The sequence below is a fragment of the Anopheles funestus genome, chromosome 2RL (assembly GCF_943734845.2).
Source record: "Anopheles funestus chromosome 2RL, idAnoFuneDA-416_04, whole genome shotgun sequence".
Lineage (NCBI taxonomy): Eukaryota > Metazoa > Arthropoda > Insecta > Diptera > Culicidae > Anopheles > Anopheles funestus.
This window is the reverse complement of record NC_064598.1, coordinates 59,130,833-59,156,388: the sequence shown is the minus strand read 5'-3', so window position 1 is coordinate 59,156,388 and position 25,556 is coordinate 59,130,833. Positions and strand designations below refer to the sequence as shown.

The 25,556-nt window shown below is 38.2% G+C and overlaps 1 protein-coding gene across 3 annotated transcripts; it reads left to right on the top strand.

Annotated features, from left to right (window-relative positions):
* Window positions 1-509: 509 nt before the first annotated feature.
* Window positions 510-25,242, top strand: LOC125765637 (lachesin-like). 3 transcript variants are annotated; one of them, XM_049430982.1, is made up of 11 exons: window positions 510-1,501; window positions 6,228-6,511; window positions 11,590-11,693; window positions 12,039-12,246; window positions 13,489-13,647; window positions 17,618-17,746; window positions 17,860-17,997; window positions 20,043-20,192; window positions 20,532-20,585; window positions 24,212-24,292; window positions 24,482-25,242. In XM_049430982.1, exons 2-11 carry the CDS (start codon window positions 6,421-6,423, stop codon window positions 24,637-24,639), a joined length of 1,272 nt encoding a protein of 423 aa, XP_049286939.1. In that variant the 5' UTR covers window positions 510-1,501; window positions 6,228-6,420; the 3' UTR covers window positions 24,640-25,242. The 3 variants fall into 3 exon arrangements, with proteins under 3 accessions (XP_049286939.1, XP_049286941.1, XP_049286940.1); XM_049430984.1 differs by having other exon boundaries at window positions 510-1,527; XM_049430983.1 differs by having other exon boundaries at window positions 510-6,511.
* The last annotated feature ends 314 nt before the right edge of the window (window positions 25,243-25,556 follow it).

The window sequence follows — 25,556 nt, the reverse complement described above, 5'->3', positions numbered from 1 at the left end:
TTAAACTATGAAATCCGATCAAATTTAGGACAAATAAAATTAAAGAATTAGGTTTTGAACAAAACCTGATAAACTGATCGAATGGATCATACAAGGTGAGTGATCCAGAGATTCAATAATTTTCCGTGATTAAAAAGGAAGAATATTTCACAAATTTATGATTCCAATCAACAATACTTATCTATTGCCTAATAAAATAGATTAAAAACTAGAGCAATGAAAATATCAAAAACGAGGTATAAAATTAGGCCTATATGTAAAGTTCTCCCTCTATTTTACTGATAAAATAACATAATACCTAATTGAAGTCACAGATAACCATCCACCATGTAGGGCACAGCTTAAATATTACCAAAATAGTGGTCAGAACAATCGACTGGCCATTCAACGCTTAATTAGGAAACTTAGTGTGGAATGCGTGACATGGGGAACAAGCCAAGTTAATGTATCAGTTAATTAAAAAAAATTAAATTAAATAAATTATGATAAAAATTAAATTAAATAAGTATGATAATAATCTTTCTGTTCGTGGCGTAACAATCTAATTGGGCATACCTATGTACTGTTCCTTGTGGCTTCCTTCCGTACTATTGTTTACTTGTAAAATTGTAAAAGTATGTAATTGTAAACCTATAGGGATTGTAAGCTGTAAAAATATCGTCGCAAAACTTTTTTCATTACATTGGAAAAACATTTTACCATAGAGGCGGATAGTTAGTCTTTGGTCCGGATGGGATTTTGTATCGACCCCATCGTGTGAATGATTGTCACATTCTCCAGCAGGTTGCGTTATAACTATAAAAAGTAATATATTGATAAAAATAAAACTATAAAACATATCAATAAGAAAAACTAAAAATATAATTCTCTAGAAAGGAATTCTTTTCACTTCGTTCCACTGCATTCATTGATTTGTTGTGGATTTATCTGTTACCGACAGGTTTGGCTCTAATTGGCACTGGAATATGTTAGTTGCATCAGGGGAAGTTCTGGAATGTTGAGTACCGAGTGGTCGGTATCTCAACAAAAGTGGGGAAAAAAAGACTGATAAATATCAGTGAGAAATACGAATGGAGTTAAAAATATTAAATATATTTTTGAACATTGTAAAAATAACCTTAAAAACTTTTACATTATAATGATTACAAAAGTTTTGTTGTAATGCAGACCTAGTAAAATACCACGCGGTATTGTACTAAATTAACGGTTTCCCTGAGTATCCTTTTCGTGCACATGCGCAATACGCAACCATTCCACTGTTGAAGCACTCAATCAGAATTTAAACCTTGAGCGCTCCAGAACACGCGACGCCACATTTCATCCGTTGGCTCGCAATCGCAGCAAACCAGTCGATCGGTAGTAGTTGATGTGATTGGTGGCAATAGTTGGAACACGGTTGCGGCAAAGCAACGGAACAAGCAGCTAAACTATTGGAAAACAAAAATATAAAATCGTTCTACGTTTGTAGTGGCGTTTGCTTGCTCTGTTGATCAAGTGCCAGGTTTGTTTTTGCGGTTCGGTTACCGTGTATGTTAATATGGCGGCTGATAGTGTACAGATTGGGTCGAATTCCGTTCCGTGACGTTGTGTGCTGTTTGGAATTAAAACAAACCATCATACAAGTTTGTGTCGGTTTCCCATTTGGCAGGGTGCTGTAATTTAGTCACGAATGGAAGATATTACTCGTCGCTTCTTACGCTGTGTATGTGTGTATGTTTTGTTCGGCCGCGTGGTTTTGCTACTAATTCTATTGTACTTTTACCTGGGAAAGCCGAAACTTGTTTTCTACGATGTGTTTAGCCGTTTTTTTCCGCCACATTTTTGGAAAATTTTCTTTTCCGCAAGCTTTCCTAGTGATCGGATATCGCGTGTGTGTATATGTGAGACTATCGTGCTTTTAGTGAGTCAGTGTTTTAGGCAAAGTGATGGTTTTCTTAAGAAATAAAAAAAAGAGACGAAAATTACTTTTTACGTCGGCAATCTTTCCGTTCCAGTTTTAAAGCAATGATGCTCCCTTTGAATGTACCTCGTGCGTGCAATCTTCATCCGTTATCAGGTGTTGTCAACCCGTGCCCCATCAGGTTATAGATAATTTCAATTCACTTAGCTGCCATAAAGGATGTAAATAATAGATTGAACACGGGGCAAGACCGGTGCCAAGGTGTCTCATTACCTTTTGGTACTAGCATTGGTAAAAAGAACAGATGTACAATCAATTGATTTATGTTGGAATTATGCCCAACAATTTTGAATGTGCTGCTTATTTGTGGTGAAAATAAAAAAAATCAATAACGCTTTCTGCTAGCGTCTCGCTTTTGGCGCCAGAAGAGTAATCATATGGGGGATGGATTTCAAAATGAAAGCAACAAAACAAAAACTAAAAACTTTCATTTGTATGCTTCCATGCACTGCCCAGTTGTGGTCAAAGCGTTCGGGTTAAATGAAAGGTTTGTAGCAGAAGAACTGTGTTGAAAAACAAATCAACCCCCCCATATGTAGTTTATTGCACTTGCTGCAAGAATAAACCAGAACCCACTGAATCGACTATCACGTGAAGTTTCAATCCGACCACATTTCAAATACACACCGTTCGACAATGCACCCTATGTAATTTTCGAACGGACAAACAAAATGCCGCCGTTTGCGTGGAGAAACTCGTTTCTTAGAAGTGATCAACATTTTACAACAACATTCCAAGAATGAACGAACCCCATTCTGTCCAAAGTGTTAGTAGCAATCGAAAGCCACATTATTAGATTGCCATTTATTTTCTTGTTACTTAATGGATGCACTGGCGTAAATGCGAGAAAGGTTTTACAATTTCGAGAGCAAAATTATTTTTGACATAAGGAAATTTTTTTTAAATTTTAAATTGTTCGGAATGTTTTATAAGCTCCTACAGAAATACCGGACAGCTCAAGACCTCTTAAGGTTGAAGCGTCACAAAAGAAGAAGAGAAATTTGGATGAAATAAAATTTTGTTTTCTTACAAAAAAAATACAAATAAATGTTTATAAATGGCAATGTTATATAAAGTGTGAATATAAATTTCAAATAGTTTCCCAACAAAGTAATGAGGCTATGTAAAAAGTATTTTTTTCACGAAATAAGGAACGAAATGTGAACTCAAAATGTTGAAATTCGATTAAAACCCCAATCATGGAAGCGAGTTTTAATTCAAAATTGCGATCCGCATTGTGAAATGAATGTTGTTACAAAATAAACGCACCAAGTTCTCTGGCTTTTGCATGGCACCAAATGGTCCTTTGATTGTTATAAAATTCATCCGTCACGATGCACGCAGAAAAGGTCTAATTATACGTTGAACATAGATACACTTGATATACAAGCAATCTGTACGTTGCAAACTGCGTGCAAGTGCAGTTTTGTAACGTTTCGTACATTAACGTTGTTAATTATAATGTTAGAAGATGATAAGTGGAATGTACCACAGAAATAGCCGGTTAGCTACGTTTGTACCATCTTTCACAGGTTTCACATTTTGTGCCATTTTGTGCATGATGGTGTGCAGTTTAGCTTCTGTGCCGGGACAGTGATAAAATCTGATCCCTGAATGAGCGTGAAGAAGTATGATGTTTTGAATATGTTGAAATATTCAAACCCCAAAACGATTATGCATAATTCACTCAGTTGTTGTCGCGTTTGTTATGTCGTTTGCATGTTGGATTATAATTGATGCTGTAGTTGGCACTACCGGTACATTTGCCTTTTGCATCTACTTCTGTCTGATGGAACATGATGAATAATAATTGCAATAGTTGCAGGTTGCAGGTGCCTGTTGTTGTTTTTATTGTTGATTTAGGGAAGTTAGCTTACTGGCTTTTACGTTTAGAAAACATGGCTTGTATTTTATATTTAATATGACGCAAATCACTGAGAGATTTTTGTTAGGAAAAATAAAATGTGTTTTAAGTCTGTAAATCAGCCAGAGTACTGGCAGCATTTATATTTGCCATACCTTTACATGTTATTTTCTGTTATTTAAAAAAATCTACAGCCAGAAGTATTGCTCAAGTAATATTAACACTTTTGTTGATGAGTTTTGACTTGAACAATGAATGTTATACGAATATCTTCATAAAAAGTATGTAGTACGCTTTGAGAATGTACCGTATGCCATTAACTATAATAATCATAAATTATGGTGTGTTGAATTTACTGGACCTCACACACACATACACACAGAATTCGAATTATACATCAGTAGTGCGACCGAAAAGCATAAGGCCGTTAGTAATAGGTTTATGATTGACAAGCTAGTTGAAACAAGCTAGCTGTTGGAAATTATACCGATGATGGCTTAGAAAACATGGTTCGGGTTAACAATCATTGCACTGCGTATGGCAGACGCATGAAAACACCCGAGCGAACTTCTCTAACGAACGCAAACACCCTGTAGCTCATGTCAAAAGCAAGGAAACAGTTTACTGTAGCCACTGCACTGGTACATACATTCATTAGAAAAAAAGAAAATCAATTTGTGCAACGAGAAACCCAACCACCAGCTGACAAACGTAGTTCAGAAGTCTAGTTCTATTGATTTTGCCGGCACCAACGGGGGGTTACACTGCAAGCCCTGCGTCTAATCAGTACGATGGCGAATTCTCGCCTTGGCATTACTCCAAGTGCATCGTGACTGTTTGTACATTGCAGCAAGTTTATTACAAGCTGGCTTCAGATGGAAACCTGAGAAATGCGGTATTTCCGAGCTGAGAAAGTGGCCGGAAGATGCTAGAAAACGGTTTAAAAATTCCATCAGTAAACTGGGAAACAAAACCGGTCAGTAAACATTTCCGATGTGGTGTAATTTTACTGTCACGCTTTGCCAGGCGGTGTTTTCTGGCGGTGGGCGGGCCAGGAAGGTGAGATGCATGTCCAAAAATGTTTGGCAACTGTGGAACATTTCTCATGCTCACACGTATCGTGTCCGTATCATCATATATCAAAAGCAGAGATCACCGAATGTTTGCAACTTTTTCGGGTGATTGCGGTGACAAAGTTATTCGAGAGAGCGTTTACCGTGTTTATCATCGTATCATATCAACGAGTTGCTGTGGAGCATGCTTCACTATGGTCTGGTTATTGGCGTTAATCAAGTGCCAAAGTTCATTTCAACACCGATGCCCTTCCTTATTACACCCTTTCGTGCTTATGTTTTTTCCCGTTTCGTACGAGCTGCCACGAAGCATCCGTGCAGCATGTCAATTGGTGTCGCTACGGATCGAGAAGTTTTATGTTTGTGTTTTCGTTTAATATGTGAGTTTCGACGCATCATCATCATCATCATCGTCGGTGGCGCACTAGCCACTGGTATGGCGATGTGAGCACCTAAATTCGTACCGTGGTGTGATGGGTTTGATGCGAAAACAAGAAATTTTGCTCATGCAAAACTCGTCCAACCGTTCAGCCGGCAGTAGACAGATGATGCCCGTAAGCGACCGATTATCGCACATGGATCGAATCGAACCCTTTTGGTGTTGGTGCTAAAGGCCAGCGCATTGGCCTCGAGCCTGACCTTCTTATTCCACCTGCAATCACCTTTTCGGATGTGTTGATTGCCCTAGCCGTTAGCAGTTAGCTCAGTGTGTCATTTGTGTTCCTGCTACGAGGATGATTTGCACTCGCAAATGTTAAGCCATTCGACAGATGGTAGATCGATGGCAGTGCACGCTTTCTGTTCGGTGCCGTATCGGTCGGTTTGCTATACGCATGTATCTGGGAATGCTACTTTCTCAAGCATTCGTGCGAGGTTAGGCTGTGTTGATAGTGCTCGATACGAAGAAGATTTACCCCCCAGGAAGATTAGCAGTTGCTTTCATCCGGCAGGGTTCGCATTTTTTTTTATTAGCTCGAGTTGCTGCTCGATCGTGTCCGGGAGTTGGTGTCCTTTGGCTAATTTATGAACCGTGTGAAAGTGGTTAGAATGCAGTAGAAGCACCACAGGGCGTCTAGATAGAAATCGTGTTAAATATGTGCAAATTGATGATGAGCAAGGAACATTTCTACACAGGCTACGACTTATGTTATTCAATACTTATTCAAAGCATACTCAATGTATGTTGTAGTTTATGCAAACTGTATTTGTTTTTAATGTATTTTCTGTGGGTGATATAAAGAAATTATTTGTATTTACGGATGATGTGAATGAAGTTATGGATTTAAAATTTGAAATATAATTTAAAAAAAATCATGTATTGTATTTACAGCGACATGCCGTTCGACAATGCACACATTTCGAATGTTATCGACTAAAAGTTCATTGATAGGCGAAGAACATAGGCAAAACCATATAAAGAAAGCTACATATTTTAAAATGGTTTTTGTGAAGTGTTTGGACTGATGTGGAACTACTACGAAGATAGCTTTGCATTTGCTACCAACTTAAAGTGTGTTTAAGCAATGATTTGTTCTAGTGTACTCGAGACGTTGTGGCTGCTTCTATTCATTTCTGCATCTATCATTTGTCCAGCATCATTATCCGAAGTTACAGGTAAGTGCATTGAGCGATATTGAATATTTGTTTACAATTGCATATAATTATTAATTTTCAATTAATTTTAATTGTATTAAATTATTTACTTACTATCATACAATGTATACGTCTGTTGTTATGCAGACCTTGACCGTTGTAAAGTTTAAAATTAATGTTTAATTCAAGATTTGGCTATTTTAGACGTTATGAAGCTAAGCACTGCATACTGCTCCAGTGCCCCAGTGATTGCATGCCAAGCAAAGACACTAAGTCACCATTTTTTAGATCATCAAGAACCCGTGTTAACATTTTTTTTACACATTTCAACTGTTTCAACTCAACAGAGAGGCTTTTAAACATAAAGGATCACTGAATTCTGCAAACTGTCCTGTTACAAAATCAATAAATAAATATTTCTAGTAGGTCCTGGTAATTTATAACAGCATGATTGAGCATAGAAAAGAATCAATCGTCCAGGACGACATTTACCCTTCTTGTGCTTCGTGCATATGGCTTAGCATGAACGCTGAGTTTATTGTATTAAAAAATGATTTAAATACAGGATGTGTTGTGCATTGGTAATGGCGTAGATCTTTCAAATGATCGGATCGTTTTTTTTCGTATGCTTTCTTGTTCAGCTAAGGGTAAATAAAAGTCATGAAATGTCAGTAATGGCAGAAATACAGAATAGAAGAAATTGGCAGGGCAACACTGCCAGGGTTGTGCAATTTAAAAAAAATCAAATTTAATATGTTTTATTACATTTATTACAATCAATTTGTGTTATTAATTTGAAGGTTGCTTGTTCCTTTGGTTGAAATAAATTGATTTAGTACTGAGGAGGAAACTCACTGCAACGGGCGACTGGATTATAACTATCAACATATTTACTTATTAAATGAACTTTTGTTTGTTTCCAAAAACGTATATTTTACATTTTTTATATGGAACATGATTGAAAAAATCTCTTGAAAAATGTTGAAATTTTCTCATAAATGTGCAACATGCACTACATTGTTAGTAATTTATTGATCGAAAAGAATGTGCATTTTATGTTTGTCTGTATGTGTGTGTGAGAATGTATGTTTGTGAATAGTAAATCGTAGGCGTAAGCCATGAACATGTAAAATAAATGGACAAATCAAATTCTGTTGTATCCACCGTGTTGGGATTGATTTTTTGGCATCGGGTTTGGAAATAGGTACACGGATACCATTTTGGGCTGCTTAATTGGTATGCAACGGTCCACACATCTGCTGATTGTGACATTGTGGCCGACATTGTGGAATTGTTCGTATGTAGAAAAAAGAAACAACAGCCGCTAGCGTTGGACATCTAGAGCGATAAACAAATGTGCTAACATTCTTATCTCATTTAGTGCCGTAAAAATGCACCATGTTTCGTAGTTTCTTCCTGCAAACGGGTAATTGATATTTGGCACCTGTATCAGAATGATTATTGGTGGAATTGGCTGGAGGAGCACAAGTGCATGACATGTTAAAATGACCATTTCCACCATTGGACTCACTAGAATGCTTTAAATAATGTCACATATACGTAGGATAAGGTTGACGCGTATGTTGGGAATGAGGAATCGGAAGGAAATTAGCTTTTACACCATGCAATGTTTCACGCAAGACCGCGCATTACGATTAGCTTACAGTTTGCCTATTTGACCGCTGGTAGTTCCTTCTCTGACCATATATCACATACAACACAGATGATACATTGTCGTGGTTTTCACTGGTTCATGACTGATAAATCCATAATTTACTGTGTGTGCATCAATCTGTTTCCGTATTTCAGCAGTCCGTGTCTGATGAGCAGTAGTTTCAATCAGTGGTGAACGTTTGCTAGACTCAGTATTGATTATACTGTATACTGTATACTGTATAGTATACTGAGAAGCTTCATCTAATATCAATTCTTCTTTATAAAAGTATGGTGTTAATAACAAAAGTTTCTAAAATTGAAGAAATATTTAAAAAGTTATGATAAATTTGTTGAGATATTTTTTGTTGAAACTGCGCGGGTTGAATTATTTAAATGACACTGTGGGTGAGTTTATTTTTACTGTCATTTAAACCCAATTTACTATACTTTTGTTGAACAAGCCTGATAATTTTTCCACAAATAGTTCACCAACCCTTGCAGTAATTTTATTGCCTCGCAGGATTAAAAAAAGCTGTTTTTAAAGTCGAGCTTCAAAGAACAATTTAAACAATCCTAAACTTTGGAAGATATTTTGTGCTAATCACTTTCTTTTGGCAAGTGTAGAAGAAAAACACGAAAATCTATGGAAAGTTAAGACTTTTAAAGGATCCTTTTAAACTTTTTTCCAAACTTTTGTGGCGTTTCGTTTTCTCGGACCATTGAGATACTCGGTAGTTGGAACATGAACATGGAACGATCGCACGACATTATAACATAAAATAAATCGGTGTTGCGACCAGTAGCAGAAGTAGAATGCCAGCAGTAGTGTGGGGAGGAAAGCGTAACACCTAGGAGTCTAATTAATATGATGAGTTTTATTTACTTTACGACAGCCGTTGAGCTGTGGTGCCGGAGGAATATTTCACATGACCTACAACGAACACTTTTTGTGGGGTGTTTGAGTGAGCTGCAGTTATGAAATTGTTCTTGCGAACTGTCCAACTGGCAGGTGGATGGCGGAAATCCATCGCATACGTACGTTGCTGGTCGCTATTGGTAGCGGACGAGAAAAATCCCAACGCCACAGATTAGAGTAAAGTTTTGTGGCACGGGATTATAACCTAACGCACACTGACCATTGGACGCTCGTAAGGATTTCGTGTTTTAGTGAGAGACACACGTTAATCCTTTTCGGGCGTACTATCTACGGGCCCAAGGTAGGTTGCTCAAGTTTCCGATTCACTTACATCCACGCATGCAACTGCACATCCGCAGATGCACCTTCCAGATCACAGCACTGGACGGGGTCGGAACAGCATCACTATGACAGGAGTGAGAGTGATGGAATGCTGGTAGGAATTTTTGCGGAAAAACAACAGACAAACGAGTGGTCGAGGTGGATCTGGACGGCCGTATTCATAGCATTTGCGAGAAGCCGTCCAGTTGTTTGAAGGTTTATAGCCACGGTTCCAGGAAAAGATGAATGGGCTGACAAAAAAGGGAATATAGAGCAGAGAAAATCCATTACATAAATTGAGGGCAGATTTTTGCTTTCCAGTTTATTATATATTGCCGTTTTTGCGCCACACAGTGATCTCTGGCCAGCGGAATATGGAGTTGGTTTATAGAATAATACTGCCCGGGAGCCATTCACTACCCTTTTGGTGCTACACCTTTTGATGAACGGTTGCCAGTTAGCATCGTTTTCTGTTGCCATGAATGAACAACCGGAAGTGCAGTATTCATAAGTTACGAATGAAATTTGCACTGTGTTTACGATGCCATTTTAAACTGTCCATTTGTAAACTATTTAACAGTAAACGTAGTAAATTGTTTTCAACATGTTAATGTTTTAAATTGCACGTTTGGTTTATATTTGATTACATGAAAGAAACAGTGAAATTCAATTGATTGTTAAACGGAAATTTACGAGCTTTTTTTTTGTAAAATATGACTTAATATTGTTACTGTTACGTATGATGTGTAGTATTGATTAACAAAAATAACATTAAACGCCTTTAATGTAATATTTAATTCTGGGATTATTTATTGTTGCTCTTGTAAGTTACGACTTGGTAATTGCATGTTCTAGCTAAATTTCTTTTCTTCTCGCATATTATATTTTTAAGTTTTTTTAAACAGTTTCAAAAGTATGCAGTAATATTGAAGCAGTATTATAAAATTTGTTATTGTACTTATCAAATATTGAAATTAAAATAATTACTGTTCAGAAATTTCCTCAATCAATAACAGAAAACTTAATCGTGACAACGGTTTTAGGTGTTTAGTACAATTAAACATTCTGCAATTTGCAACAGATGTGGATGTATTGCTTACAATGACCAGTGCTTGGGAGTCCAACAAGCATGTTTGTATTGTTTCGTGTATCAAGCACACGAAGCGTAGTGGCTAGTTCAATCGTAAAAGTGTCGTCGTTTGTTTGTTTGTGCAATGTGCAAAACCGATGGCACTCGTATCATCATGAAAACACCAATTGCGTACTGGGCCTGTCTAAAACGGAACACCGACTAGGTACACAGATTCATCCTTTTAGAGGTTCGAAATGCAATTGATATAGAAACACAAACGGTTCGGTTGGCTACGTTTCGCCCAAACCTTTCTCTCGGGTAAAACGGGGTAGATGTAGGTAGCTGGCAGCATATTGGTGGTCAAACAAATACGTTGGGTTTATGGAAAAGTCAAATAGGTCTTTCCCTTCTGCTACACGGATGCGTGTATCAGTACGGGGTGACCAAAGTAGGAGATTGAAATTGTACTCAATATGTGGAAATTCGAATTATCGGCTAGCACCACTTTGCATAGGACACTGCTCATGATGTTTCCCTATTTCCTATGCACCGATATTCCGCTGTGCACGGTTCCAGACAGGAACGTGCTAGGAGTATCGTTAGGTTTTTGCATCACTGCTCTGTTTATGTGATACCATCCATCGTACATTCAATTATTTCGTTTAAACGTCGATTTTCATTAGGGCGGTTAAATACACCACTAGACTGTTTAATAAATTGTCAGCTGCGTGACGAGGCACTTACTCGGAACCACATCTTTTGCATTTCCTATTGTATGAGCAACATAGCTCAAGAATGAGTTCATTATCCTATAAATAAAGTAGAATTGAACGTTGGTTAATCTCAGTTTTGATTCAATGATATTCCTGCGATTAAGTTATTTAAATGTACTAAATGAATTGTTGTACATCTTTATCAAATACTACAAAAGATGATAAATCTACACTTTTGATAAATAATTCCTCAGTTATCTACAAAACTGTTCACTCTGTTGCAAACATATTTTGAATATTTACACAACAATAGCTAACCATGAAAAGCGATTGTGACGATTTATAGAATTCACACCGAAAATAAATCTGGTTTATAATCATCAGGCACATTAACTGTACTTTTTCTTCCCGTTTCTTCCAGTGATCACCGATCCAAAGTTCAGCACACCTATCACCAACGTGACGGCAGCCGTGGGACGTGAAGCAACCTTAACATGTGTAGTGCATGATCTAGGTGCTTATAAGGTTTGATTAATAAAGTGAAAAATTTAGATACTATTCATATAAATGTTATCAAATTCATGCTCTGGATTATGCTTAATATCATTTTTAACAAATATTTTAACGAACGAGTTTTTGTTATTTTTTTCCTTTCTCATTTACATAATGCATATGGACCGTAAATAGTATAGTAACATTCATAAAAAATTCGCATAATGTGCCAATATGTATAACCGTACTACAAGAATGATGAGAAAAGAACGGTGCAAGAAAAGTCTATCGTCTGTTTTTGTTCAATAATTTATTGCTTTTTGAAGTTTAAAATGATACCTTAACGAGTTGGGTTTTTTCTGCTTTCTCTATAAACAGGTCGCATGGTTGCGGGTGGACACACAAACCATTCTCACCATCCAAAATCATGTCATTACGAAGAACAAACGAATTGGTATTACATATACAGAGAAAAAAACTTGGCAACTTCGAATCAAGGACATCCGTGAAACAGACCGGGGATGGTACATGTGCCAAATCAATACGGATCCAATGAAAAGCCAGATGGGATATCTGGATGTTGTAGGTACATATATGCATATAAAATGAAAAAAAAACTGTTACCAAACAAGCGGTTGCAACCTCATCATTGTTATGTAGAAAAAAAACTAAAGCACAAAACGCTTATAAAAGAATGGTACTCCATTGCGAGAAACTTCGTTTTGGGAAAAAGATGTTTTCACCCCGATGAATGAGTCACCAACGGTGGTGGAAACACGAATCGTTTCTGCAAGCAACAAACCAATGCAATACATGTATCGAAAGAGAATTATAATTATGAGTGAATTGGAATGTGCAGGACGCTACTTTTGTATCACGACTTACTACTGGCAGTCACGTGATATTCAAATTGGTCACCATATGGCATCGACGTGTGGGTCGACCATTTTTTGCTTGCTGAAACCACCTAACCCGGCAAAAGGAAATGCCAAACGAAGAAGTTGGACGAATGGAAAATGAAACAAAACAAAGAAACAAAAACAACAACAAAAACATAAATAGTTTCTAATGCTTCCGCCATGCAACTTTGGAAAGAAGAATCGACGGAGCAGGTTTGTAACAATGAATATAAATCCAAAACCCCGGGGTACGCCGCATTTTCCGCAAATGTATGCGAGCTATGCCTTCTGTGATGTTGCAATTTACTAAATGTCTTTGCACTGTCATCGTGGTGATAATGCATTTTAGTGTAAAGTAGTAGGGAAAACGAGAGGAAAACGAGAGGAAAACTAATCGTTCAAGTATGTTCTCATAGTTTAACCATTTTGTGTTAAAGACGTTTGGTGCTCAAAAGCTTAAGCTTTGACGTGGTCAAAAGGCAAAAGGGTCGAATAGAAAAAATCAATTCATTGAAGAAGTTACACCAAAATGGAATTGGGTAGAAAATAGTACATTTTTATAATGAACTTGATAATACGAGACAGGACCGGGTATAACCGGGCTGTTTATTAAAAATAAGTTTAGTAAGCCAGAAATGGCTGGCATGATCTGACCTGTAAGGTTAAGCCAAGAAGAAGAAGATGTAAGCAGTCAAACAATCGTTCCAAGAAGAATGAAATGTTTTAGTATTATGTTACATTCCTTAGGATCGTCTAGCTAAATTATCTGACCACGAATACCTTCAAACAATATATGGACGATCACTCTTGATGAAAGTGTATTGAATAACATTTTATTGCATTGGTTTGGTTGTGAAATGGTTTTGTAAGCACATAGTTAACATCCAGATGATAATCATAAATTGCTGAACGTATGTTGGAATTTTCAGTACCACCGGACATTCTGGACTACCCAACCAGCACTGATATGGTTGTACGCGAGGGCAGCAACGTGACGCTCCGATGTGCCGCCGTAGGATCGCCTGCCCCAGCAATCGTGTGGCGCCGCGAGGCTGGCGATAACATCTCACTGCAAGACGGTGAGCAAGGTGAGTAGCAGATGGTACCTCTACCCTTTAGCTAAAGTAACTCACAAATAAATAAAATTGGTATAAATCTACTAAATGATTTACGAATGTGTTTGTGCATGATGTCAGAACGATAAAACAAAGTACTGCTCAATAAGAGGTGTGCAGATATCGTGGTTACGGGATGTACTAAACTGTTGAGCTACCCGAGGGGGGGTCATAAGTCGATGTAAGCAAACCGACCAACCGTCCAAACTAGAACGATTGGTTGGTACAGGTTTGCTATAAATTTAAACTACTCCGTATTTTTATGTGTGCACGGCCATTAAATTTGAAACTTTTTGCTGTGTTTTTTTTTGTATCAAAAAGATGATACTTGCTGCTTGTGAGTGAGTGTAAAACATGTGCGAGCGTGGCTCTGGGAAGGTGTGGGAAAAAGTAAAGAAGAGTTCAAAAGTATCGAATTGAAAAAAAAGAAAGAGAGAGAGTCAGAGGTAACAAGGGCGTCGAGATGTAAAGCAATGATATTTGATGGGCTATATAATTTATTGGCCCCGGTGATGTGAGGGAGTTGGCAAAGAGTGCACATCAAGCTTGTTTATCAAGGGCGTTTTATTTCCAACCGCCCAGAGCTCTTCGTGTCGCTGCGTTTTTCCACCGGTGTGTTGCCGGTGCTCGTATTACTTCAGATATGTTTGCATCCTGAGCATGATATACGAATCGGTGAGATGAGTTTAATTTCAATAATAGCCCGTTACGTTGGGAAGCTGCTATGAGCTAAGGGAGACTGGTAGGCGGTTATTTGTGTGTGTGTGGTAGTGGTTCCAGTTTGCAAACAAAACTCCCATGTCGATTGAATTTTGTTAGCAGTCAGAGCGCTCTTATTATCCGCTGTTACAGTAGAGCTTCGCACAATCATTGGAAAAGAAACAGATTTATGCTACAAAAATAAACAATCGACCACTAGGGTAGGGGGTGGTGTACACTCAGAACGCCAATCATCGTGCTAAGCTTGATTTGATTGAGAGCGAATGCTGTCGGTGATTGGAAACGAGAAAGTCAGCCTAATCGTTGTCAGTATGCTCAAACCAAATCCACAATCCCATCGGTCATCAGACGAGCTAACGAATGGGTGCAAATGAATTATTTGTTTGGTAAATGTAGTTCGACGGCGCTGTTTGACGGGGCCCCATTTATAGGGCCTGGGTGTGAAGGACAGAGGGGAGAGAGAGAGAAGGTAAACATACATCATGATAGCAGAAGGTGAAGCCTGTTAGAGAACGGAGGAGAAGGAAAAGGTGTAATTGAGCTAATTTACCGTCGAAATTTGGCAAATGCTTTTCACATTTTATTGTTTCCACTTGAAACAAGCTCGGATTAACGCTGTCGATTGTATGTATGTGCGCTGAGGATGATAGAGCAAACCGAAAGCACAGTACAACTGAAGCAACTCCGAACGACGTCCGGAATGTTTATCGAACGTTATACCGAAAAAGTTCAAACGACTTCCCGTCAATATCTGTACATCTTCACTTACTCGTCGAAGATATCACAATCTGCGGTTTTGCTCAGGAGTCTAGTTTGTCTAGACAATGGACGAAGTTGAATGCTATGAAACATGTGCTAACTTTTTTTTCATGAAGGTCACACCATGGCACAAGTTAAATCGATTGGTTCATTTTCAAACGTTTGTCTTTTGGCAGATCATTGTGTTGGCTAGTGGTAGAAAAAAAAGGTCTGTTGAGCTAAATTGAATATTTAAATATTTCTACCATTTGTTTGTCGTCGATATATCACAAAAATTGGTGTAGCAGTTTTGAATTTGATAATACTAGTTAATAGGCCCGGTTACAGGGTTATACAACAAATCTACGTAATGCCGATGTATGTTCTAAGGAGTTCTAGTAGAATTAGTTCGTCACATCTAGTAGAATTTTTTGTATTAAGCTGAAAATTTTCTGATGTAATTACGGCTTACGTTGGTGATACTACGCTACTTACAGTGAAATCCAGCCTTACAGACTGAACATGCCAATTTGCTTCGAACATCAGGTGAATTTCATCTGTTACAACCAAAAGGAAAAATATCCTGTAAAACAATTTTTAATCACATCGAATGATTCGTTACCCTTCACCGCGAGCTCCTAATAACCGATTTGAGAATTATTCGTTCGTTTTGAGGATTTCAAAGTTGGTCAAGGAAAATGTCAGCCCGGCCATCGTGGTTTTTAATTGCTTCTTTTCAACCATCTGAAATGTTCAATTTACTATCTTGGCTCCGTCAGAATTTCTTTACAATAGTTCTGCTACAATCGCCGAAATAGGGAAAATCCAAACATTGAAGATGTTAGTGGAAGGCTTAGAAAATTCCGTTTAAGATGCACTTCGGGTCTCTTCAGTTTTGGTTTCATGATGTGTGATTGTAGGATCGACCACGGAAAAGAAATATTTTCGGAGCGCATGACATGTATTCCGTTTTCTACAACCATTAAAAATAGTAAATTGTTGAATAAAATGTCAAATCAAATTCAAAAATTCCTTACCCCTTACCGATAGCAAATCAGATCAGTTTAACTCAGTATATTAACGGATGTTTTCACTGTTTTTCAAAATTTGCAGTGGTCAATGGTGGCCCGGTGGCCCGGTTGCCCGATCCGGGTAATATTATCTCCATCTTCACCAGCTATTCCTTTTCTCCTGGATGGGCATCACCATTTATTCTTCTTCTTTTTTTAAATTCACTACAACTTGAAGAGGTCTTGGCCAGCCATTGCTAACTTTCCTTGGCTTTATTAACCCGTAGCGAGGCAGTCTGTCCTGCGTACGTAAGTTTAGCCCGGAAGGGATTTGATCGCCCGTTCTGTGGTGTACAAACCCGCGCCGCTACCATTCAGCAATTCCCGCTCAGCAATTAAAAATGACAAATCTTCGTTGAATTGCTTCAAACTAATATTCTGCTGTTAAAATGTAGTTAATTTTGCTTTCTTGAATTTTTGCTTATTTTCACTTGGCCAACACTCTCTGAAAATCGTATCACTTGTACCATTTGTTGAGCCAGCCTACTATGAAATATTTAGCATCGTACTACCGTAAGACATCATTTGGTATAATCCATTCACATTTCGATAAGTCGAAGTAGGCTTAGATCCTATACAACAATCAAAAAACGAAATCAATCCTAGTGAACACGCAGGGTTTGTTGATTGAGCTTTCATATTGGGCAAATTAAAGTTTTACAACACTGGCTTAGAAAAACAACTATACCAACACTGCAGTAACGCTGCGTTACTGCACGAGTAGAATTTATATAGCGATTTTAGTTTTGCGTTGATCTTCGTCAAATCAACCAGTATCTTGTCGTTGGTATTCGCACGCATCACCAAATCAGTCGCCGAAGGTTCAAATGCTCCACAGTATGGGTTCACCAAACCCATCCGTGTGTGTCCGTGTGACACAGCCGAACAAAATGAGCGTAGGGAACGGAAAAAATAATTTTGTTTTATGACAAGTTTATTTCCCAGATCCAATTTTCCAGCCAATTGAAAATTTATCATTCACACCAACCCTACGCTAAGGGTTAAGGAGACAAAGCACCTTTTAGTATAAGTAAGCGTCTCGAGCTGCTTCTTACCAAGAGATGGTACCGCACAGTAAGCCGCAGCGAGCAGTATGCTGTTCCGAATTCCTTCATCTTACGTGTGTGGTTCTTGGGAATCCTTAGGTATTGTGATACGGTTCAAATTCCTGTTGTTATTTGCTGCTCCTGAGCATTCCAGATGCACTTGTGAGGTTCTTCCGATGTGGAAGAGAATGTTGCAAGCGTTTAGTAACTCCACAGACCGGTGACAACAGACATATGGCCGAAATATTTGTGTTTGGTGTTGTGTGCAACTTTAACGAACAGCTCTTTTTGCCCTAGAAAATGCAAGCATTTCCTGATGAGTTGGCATTAATTGTTTTTGTTTGCTGCTTAAACGCCGTTCTCTTCCAGTCTCATCGGTCGAAGGTCCAACGTTTACAATACCGAAAGTCAACAGATTGCATATGGGTGCATATCTATGCATTGCATCCAATGGAGTTCCACCGTCTGTGAGCAAACGGGTAATGTTGATAGTGCACTGTAAGTACCATACGAACTGCATACGGATACCAGCTGGACAGTGACGATAGCGATGAGCGCTTAGTGTGGATACCATTCGCGCATAATTCACTTCCCGCGCTATTTGCTTACAGTTCCGCCGATGATATGGGTGCCGAATCAGCTGGTCGGAGCAGTTGAAGGTCAGCGGATGACTCTTGAGTGCCACTCGGAAGCATATCCCAAGTCAATTAACTATTGGACTCGCGAAAAGGGTGATATTGTTCCCCAAGGTAAGTGAAACCGAGATGTGTTGCCATTTTGTTTGTTTGTTGTGTTCCCAACATTCGTAATATGTAGTAAATTTTCCAGCATGTAATCTCTTCCTTTTTGTATTGTTGTGACTCTTAACAGATGCAGTTTACAGACACTAGGTAACACGAAGGCACACCTTCTAAAGTGAATTAAAATCTAGCCTACGTCAGATAGTTCCTTATCATAATTTTTACATATCACGTTTCATTGATTACATCTGTGCTACGTGCTAAGGGTGGGAAAATTGAAGGGAGCTCTGGTTTGTTTGCAAGGGCACAAAATTGTACGAATGTTCTGATGGTAAATTGCGAAATGGAACGCAACGTTTCGTTAAGGATACGAGCGCACTGTAGGAGCTTCCACTGTTACGTAGGGATTGTTATCAGAGGATAAGTGAATGCTAATGGGTGTTAGGGGTGAGAGGAGTGAAAGAAAATGGTTTGTTTTGCTCTTATTGTCTTCGGGAAAAACGAAACCGTAACACACCATTACCATGTACGTGCTCTCGATGTTGTTGCTTGTGCTGCGTAAAGGCCGGTGCATCAATGTTTATATGCGTACTTTCGAGTGTGACAGTGCGAAAGGTTGGATAATCTTGATATCCGTTCAAGGTCTAGCGGTTGATAAGTTTTAGTGTTGTTCATGTTCACGTTTGCCAGTGGGGATAAACGAATGATGCAAAACGTTAACAGAATGAAAAGGTGTAATGGGTTGGGACGCACCATTCACCAATGAGACGCGCACGGTTGATAATGACATTGGCGGGTTTGCCTGAAAGTTCGCTTTCTAATGTGTGAATCGAGGTGTATAATTAAAATGACACTGTAAATTATATTCAAAACACACGAAAGTTTTGCACATCTTAAACGCATAATGACTAACAAGAATACAAATACTTACATGTTTTAGGAAAGGAGCATCCGGCACTAGGGTACCCAAGAATTATTTCTCTCGAAGTGTTTATTATTAAGTAGTATTCCAGGAAACACTTCCATCTGAAAGCAAAGCTGACAAGAAGGTTTAACCTAACCCATTAGCTTGTTCGTTTTGATTTCTACCATTGATTTCCTTGAAGCTTTTCCATTCAGTTCGCTGTGAATGTCACTGTGGAAGGAGATTAACCTTCCCGACATCGGGACCCTTCTACGCTTCGTAAACCTGCACAGCGCAGCTAGGCGACAGGATTTAGGATAAATGATTTGATAAGCATAATTTATGCTCGCTGTGTGTGTTCCGATACTTCGCTGTCCCTTTTGACCACACACTGTTGGTTCGTGGTTCGACATTTCTTTCGTACAGTTTCTTTTGCCCGGTTTGTTTCACACCGTCGTCAGAATACCGTGAAAGCGATAGATGTTGTGTCGAAAGTAATATCTTAATTGGGCTGAAATTAGGTTAATGCCACATTATTAGTTGCTGTGGCATCGAAGCTACGTTACACACCATTACAATAGCCAACGGAACCGTTGCTGGCGTGCACAAATAGCCAATGAAGTTGACAAGTTTAGTATTTAAGTTTTTGTTTGTTTCTTCTCTCAATCCAACTTCGATTCCGCTGTTTTAGAGTTCGACAAGGTTGACGGTATGCTTATCGGAGATGTAATCCTTGTTTTAGAAACAAGTGGTTATAAAAGTTTGATAGCATTTCAACCGGAACACAACCTCTTCCGGTAACCGAAATGGTAATCGTTTTAGTCTGACAACGATTTTTTTCTTTGGCAACGTTTTTGATTCGCCTGCGACACGTATGTGATTTCAGGTGTATTATGAACACATAATTTGATGGCGATCCAAAGATCTTGCTAGCTAGTGTTGAGCTGTAGCACAAGAGTTAGATTTCTTCTTGAATAATTATGCAAATTTTGCAGTAGGTACGAACAAAAAAGCCTTTCAATGTTTTTGGCACATCTTTTCACTGGTTTCGATTTTTTTTCTGTTCGTTTAGTGCTTTTTTCCGCACTAAAACACAGTTTTTCTCTGTTTGTGTTTCTCATTTTTCTCACCTTCCCTTCTTCGTTTTCAGGTGGTAAGTACGAGCCGGTTCTGATAGACAACGCGTACAAAGTGGTGATGAAGCTGAGCATCAAGGTTGTGAGCCAGGCCGATTTTGGTGCCTACAAATGTATCGCTAAAAATTCCTTAGGGGAAACCGACGGAACCATCAAACTATACAGTAAGCCAGATAAATCCTTTCCAGTAGCAGTTCAGTTTTTGGTTTTTGCGAAATCTTGTTATTTGGCTTTTTTAAGCAATTCTTTCCGTGTTGTTTTTCGTTTATATTTTCCGTCACAACGAGACAAATACGATTCAGACGGAAACTCTAAGCAGTGGTTGAGAGTTTGCTGTACAATTTTAATAGATTATCATATTAACGTTAAAAAGCATAGCTGTGAGCAAAATTTGAGTCCTTTATTCGTCTGGAATGTTTGTGCATTTTAAAATGCTGACTTTATACTTCAAACCAATGTATATATTGGCGGGATTTATAGTGTATATTGTTTTCCAATTACAGAACTACCCAAAAGTGCAATCAACTCAGTGGAAACTATTGATGGCAAGCGAAGAAGTAAGTATTGCCGATGAAAGCTTTATGGCATGTACTTGAAGTGTAACAGTAGCGAATGTAGAACTCAAAATCACGCAACGCGATTGTAATTTTGGGCAGAACGTGAATTTTGTAGACCATGAAATGGAGAAGTCTTCGTTAGTGTTACCGTCTTGATAGCATCTTTACAGCACCGAAAACATAGTAAAAATATTTAGAAAAAGTGCACTAATCAGCGTTAAAGCAGTCATTAACCAAATCAAGATTAATGATGATAACACACTATTGTGATAGAGCAATCAACCAGTTTAGCGGTAGCTTGTTTCAAAATGGTGTGCGTTCACATCCACAATAATTCAAAGCAATTATTCCGCCATCAGATCTGAGCCTTTGGTGGGCGCCAATCCTGGATGGATGGGGTGGGAAAAATTGGGTTTAAATTACAACGCGCGTGTAGGGAAAAGGATGCGTGCGAATGTTCATTTGACTGTTGCTGTTTGTGCGATATTTGTTGTGTACAGCGATGTACAGCACACGGACATCCTGTAGCATTAGCGCAACGATTCAACCACAGCATTCATCATTAATCACAATAAAAATATAATTGTGAACTGTGAAAATGAGGCCTTTTTCACGCGATGGACCCGTCTGACGGTGGTCTGGAACTTTATTTCTGCCCGCATATCGCTGCACGATTGAGGCAATCGTCCTCAAGGTTTGGTAGACATAGTGTTTATGATCTGCATGACGTACATTCGTTTGATGTGCGCTAAAAGTAGCTTTTGGCTCTGCCGAGATCCACGGGGTATGAAATATATGGTCATCCTAATGAAATGCGGCTGAATCGGTGGCACCATAATTTTCCGCAAGGTAAACGCTTCTAGGCGGGTTTTTTTCTCTTCACACCAACCTCCCAAATACACGCTTTTAGTTTATGCCATAAAGAATGGGAATGGACGTCAAGCCGATCAACGGACGTCTAGCCCGTTCGGTGCTGTAGTGTATTGTTTATCGTTGCAAAATTGAGTGAAAGTAAAATGGCACATAAAAGCCCAATTCGTAACGAAAGCGAAACGCAACCCGACGGCATTGGAAAAACTCGACCACTCAGGAGCGGCTCATTGGGGAATTAGTGAAATTTACTGACCACCGATGGACTAGTGAAGGAACTAGCAAAGGAAATAATAGAACCAAAGCCGCAACCTCTTTCAAACTAATGAAAGGCATACCTTGCTGGACGGAGGTGTCAATGTCAAGTAGAAAAGGCGTTTAAACGCTACACCCCCCAGGGGATTGTGTATTTGTTATTGTGTTACAATCAGCGTAAGGGTTGAAATGCTACTCGTTCATTGAGCCACTTTCTCGCCTCGCACTTTGGTCATATCTTTTGGAACGTTCTCAGTATTGTGAGGTTATGTGTGTTGGATCTCGGAACGAGTTATCGGGGGTGGGTTTGTAAAATTGCAAACGGCATTAAATAATATTTAAGAAAACTCATTTGAACTGTTCCATCACTAGTTTGGGCGCTCGCAATAGACTGATGTCCAACCAATTGTAGCAAAAACCAACACGCAAATGACCCGTAAAATCTCATGAACTTTGTCGACCGACAAGCCAACCATGCGGACTAATTATATTTAGTGTAGTCGATCGTACGCCCTGTTGCCATTCGGTCCCATGGAATGGGAGTCAATACATTTCCTGTTTCCTGTGTTTCCATTTTCGTTGAGCGATTCGGCTAGCCCAAAAACGTATGCGCACATTTTGTAGCGCAAATGATGATGGCTAACAATTAGGTACATGTTAGTTGCATAGTACGATTGTACAAAATTACAAGTTATTTGTGATTGCTGCCGACAATTGGTTTGGTACGCTAGAGACGCTCGAAGCACACACACACACAAAAATACTTTGGACGAAGTTGGTAATTCCTTGTGCGGTAAGGTCAATTCGGTTCCGGGAGTCGAATGGCGCAAGACGCCAAACCTCATTTGTGAAATAATACTCATTAGACACGGCTTTACACATGTGGAGCATTTTTTATGACTTCGTAGGTCACAAAGGCCTTCCGTCAGTATTAACTTACGTATCTACACGTACGTTTGGACTTTGCTGTTTGTTTGTTTCCATGTCAAATCGGAGCGAAAACGAAAATGAATGGCAAACGCAAGCTAAAAACAGTGCCGCACAAAATATTTCAGCCAACAGATTGGAACAATACACCGTGTAAAATGTCTGCAGAATAAAATTGATGCATTATGTTTAAATCTCTTCTTCTATTCCTCCTAAATAATTGAAAATTTGATTTTACTTTGCGCTGCCACAGAAAATAATTAGCGAGAGCATTAGATATTTGTTTGTTGTTGGAAGAAAAAAATAATCCAAACTGTCTTTAATGATGTGGGCCAACTGCATTGAGTACAATGCTGCAAATTTTGCTGTATAATATTTGTCGATTTTCGTCAATGTGTAGCGATGGAAAGAAAAACTCACTGTAGCGTGCTTTTCTTTCTGTAAAAGTAAATGACGGTACCGTTTGGAAGCGAATTTTTCCCCCTTTTTGGCACCAGCCGTCTGAAAGCAGATTCTAAACAACTCCCAGGAGACCTGCAGACATTTGCTTTGGTCTTTCTTTTATGTCTCACCTATTTGGTTTGGAGCAGGAAGAGTAAAATTTGTTTTCCGACCGTCGAATAAAATGTGATATAAAAACAGCACTAGCCCTTTATAGTTTTTCTGGCGGGAGAAAATTTAATCCGACGAATTCGTTGTGCTGTTGAATGAAAACTTGAAATCTGAGACAAATCCAATTGGATTGTTTGTTTGCGGAAAATGAGCGTAGCAAATTGGATGATAATTTTTCAGTGTGTTTGTTTTAGTTTCCGCAATATTGATATGGCATGCATGACTCTAGTGGCAAAAGGAACACTTTCAATTATACTTGTTCGGGTTGTTTAATCTTGTAAGGCGGTTGTCATTACATGACTTAGTCTTGTTTAGCACAGGTTGTTCAACATACGAGGCTTTTTAATTATGAGTTACGAATTAACTTACATTTTTTTAAAGGGTAAAACCCGTATGGCTATGTGTTGAAATAAAGACCAGAATTATATTTTATTGTTTTTTTGGAGTTCATACTAGAGAATAAAATGCAAAAATATCAATTCTTTTCAAATGAAGCGTTCAAGATGACCGATCCGGTAGTAATAATAGTAATAAAACAATCTCTATAAATTTGTGATTCTTAATTTTTTTTGGTTTTTTACTTGTTGGCACAATTGACCCATCAAATGACAAATAACTATCAAGCACTGCATTTATTCAACAACAAGAATAGCATATTCCTTTTTGTGTACTTATCCGGATTTCTTCTGCATTAGTTCGATATAATCATTTGTTAAAGTAGTGAAATGATCTGTCTTAGCTAACGTTTAGACTACGTCATAATTTAAAACTTTGATTTAAAACAATCTGTAAGGAATATGTATTTGCTCCAGGTATCATCTTTCATTAGTTAAATAATAAACTATTCATAAATTTAATCTATTTGTAATCATTTATCCAGCATGTCTCGTTCAGTCTGCTATTTAATATTGAAATACTTTTATATCACCTACTAACTTGAATCTTTTCTCATTAAATTTTAGATAAATCACGGAAAGGTAGTAACTTTTACGAATCAAATGATTTCATGGATGACGACTTGGACAGTACTAGCAAGAGGAAAGGTATACAAAATATATAATTACTGCTTAAATATGTTGACATGCTTAGGATTTTCGGTTTATATTCTTTGAAATCATTATCGCATACCAGCATTGCAAAAATTAAAAAGAGTAATGTATTAATATGTAAAATTGTTTTCTCTTTTCATGCTCTTCTGCATTGTTCTATCTTATTGGGCGTCTATTGAACAGATGTAATAATAAGTGGTAATCGCAATGACGACAGCTATGAAATTTCAACAACCGGAGTAAATGGAGCCGTTTGCTTCGTAGAATTGTTGTATTGCAGGATGTATATAGTAACAGTTTTGACGGTTGCCATGCTTGCTCTGAAAATTGGAACGATATGACGCTTGTAATGAAAAGATACAGTCAATAGAATAGCATAGAAAGTCAATAGAATAGTGTAATTGTTTATTTCTGTCGTTCCGTTCGTGTTGATTGGGTTTGGTTTAAAAAGCTATTATGATTCCATAAAACTATTGTACTGTAATATGACATTGAGTTAATTTTGTGAGTTGTGTTATATTGAACACGAATGTAAACGATACAATTTATGCAGGCAACAATTAAAACTGCAAACCAAGGTATAGGGAAATATGCGCTAGAAACGAGGAGACAGAAAGCTAGTTATGAATTGTACATATGCTGCTACGATTAGAAAGTTCTATCTAAACCAACAAACCAAAAGCAACATCGATACATATCCTTAGGCAAATGAATAAGATTAGATAAGAATCAACTCACCAATAACAACAAACCAGCCAATGCTTGTACAACAACAATGCTTAATCGGCATCGGCTTCAGAAAATAAACAATGTATTGAGAAAATATAGGCTTTAAGAACTGGAACATAAAACAAGCGAATCATAACGCTTATTGTCAGGTAATATGTTATTAGGATAAAATATTTTGATGGAAATAAAGAGACGTAGGAAACGATCTATGAAACAATGCGGTAGAATTATTTTAAAAATACTGTTGTTGGGAAGTTGGAGTGCCTCCTTATTGCATTATTAATGCCATTGAATTTTCCACACGACAGGACTGGTACCAAATCCCTTCTGTGCCAATTGCACTGCCGATGCGACCCATAACTCTTTCCGCAAACAACATGCGTGATTAACAGGTAGTCAATTTAACAATTAGTTTGAGATGCTCTTGGATAACAAATTAGTTTGCTTCATGTACCAATTAATTATTTTTTGGATTTAGTCAGATTTACACCACGTAATCGAATTACTCGGGGGCGGCTCGGTGGTGCAT

What these genes read in the sequence shown, in the direction of transcription:
- LOC125765637 (XM_049430982.1), top strand. Translation starts at nt 6,421, where the DNA reads ATGATTTGTTCTAGTGTACTCGAGACGTTGTGGCTGCTTCTATTCATT. An exon ending in GGGATATCTGGATGTTGTAG is followed by an intron (nt 12,247 to 13,488) that starts GTACATATATGC and finishes TGGAATTTTCAG; the next exon opens with TACCACCGGACATTCTGGAC. An exon ending in CGGAACCATCAAACTATACA is followed by an intron (nt 20,193 to 20,531) that starts GTAAGCCAGATA and finishes TTCCAATTACAG; the next exon opens with AACTACCCAAAAGTGCAATC.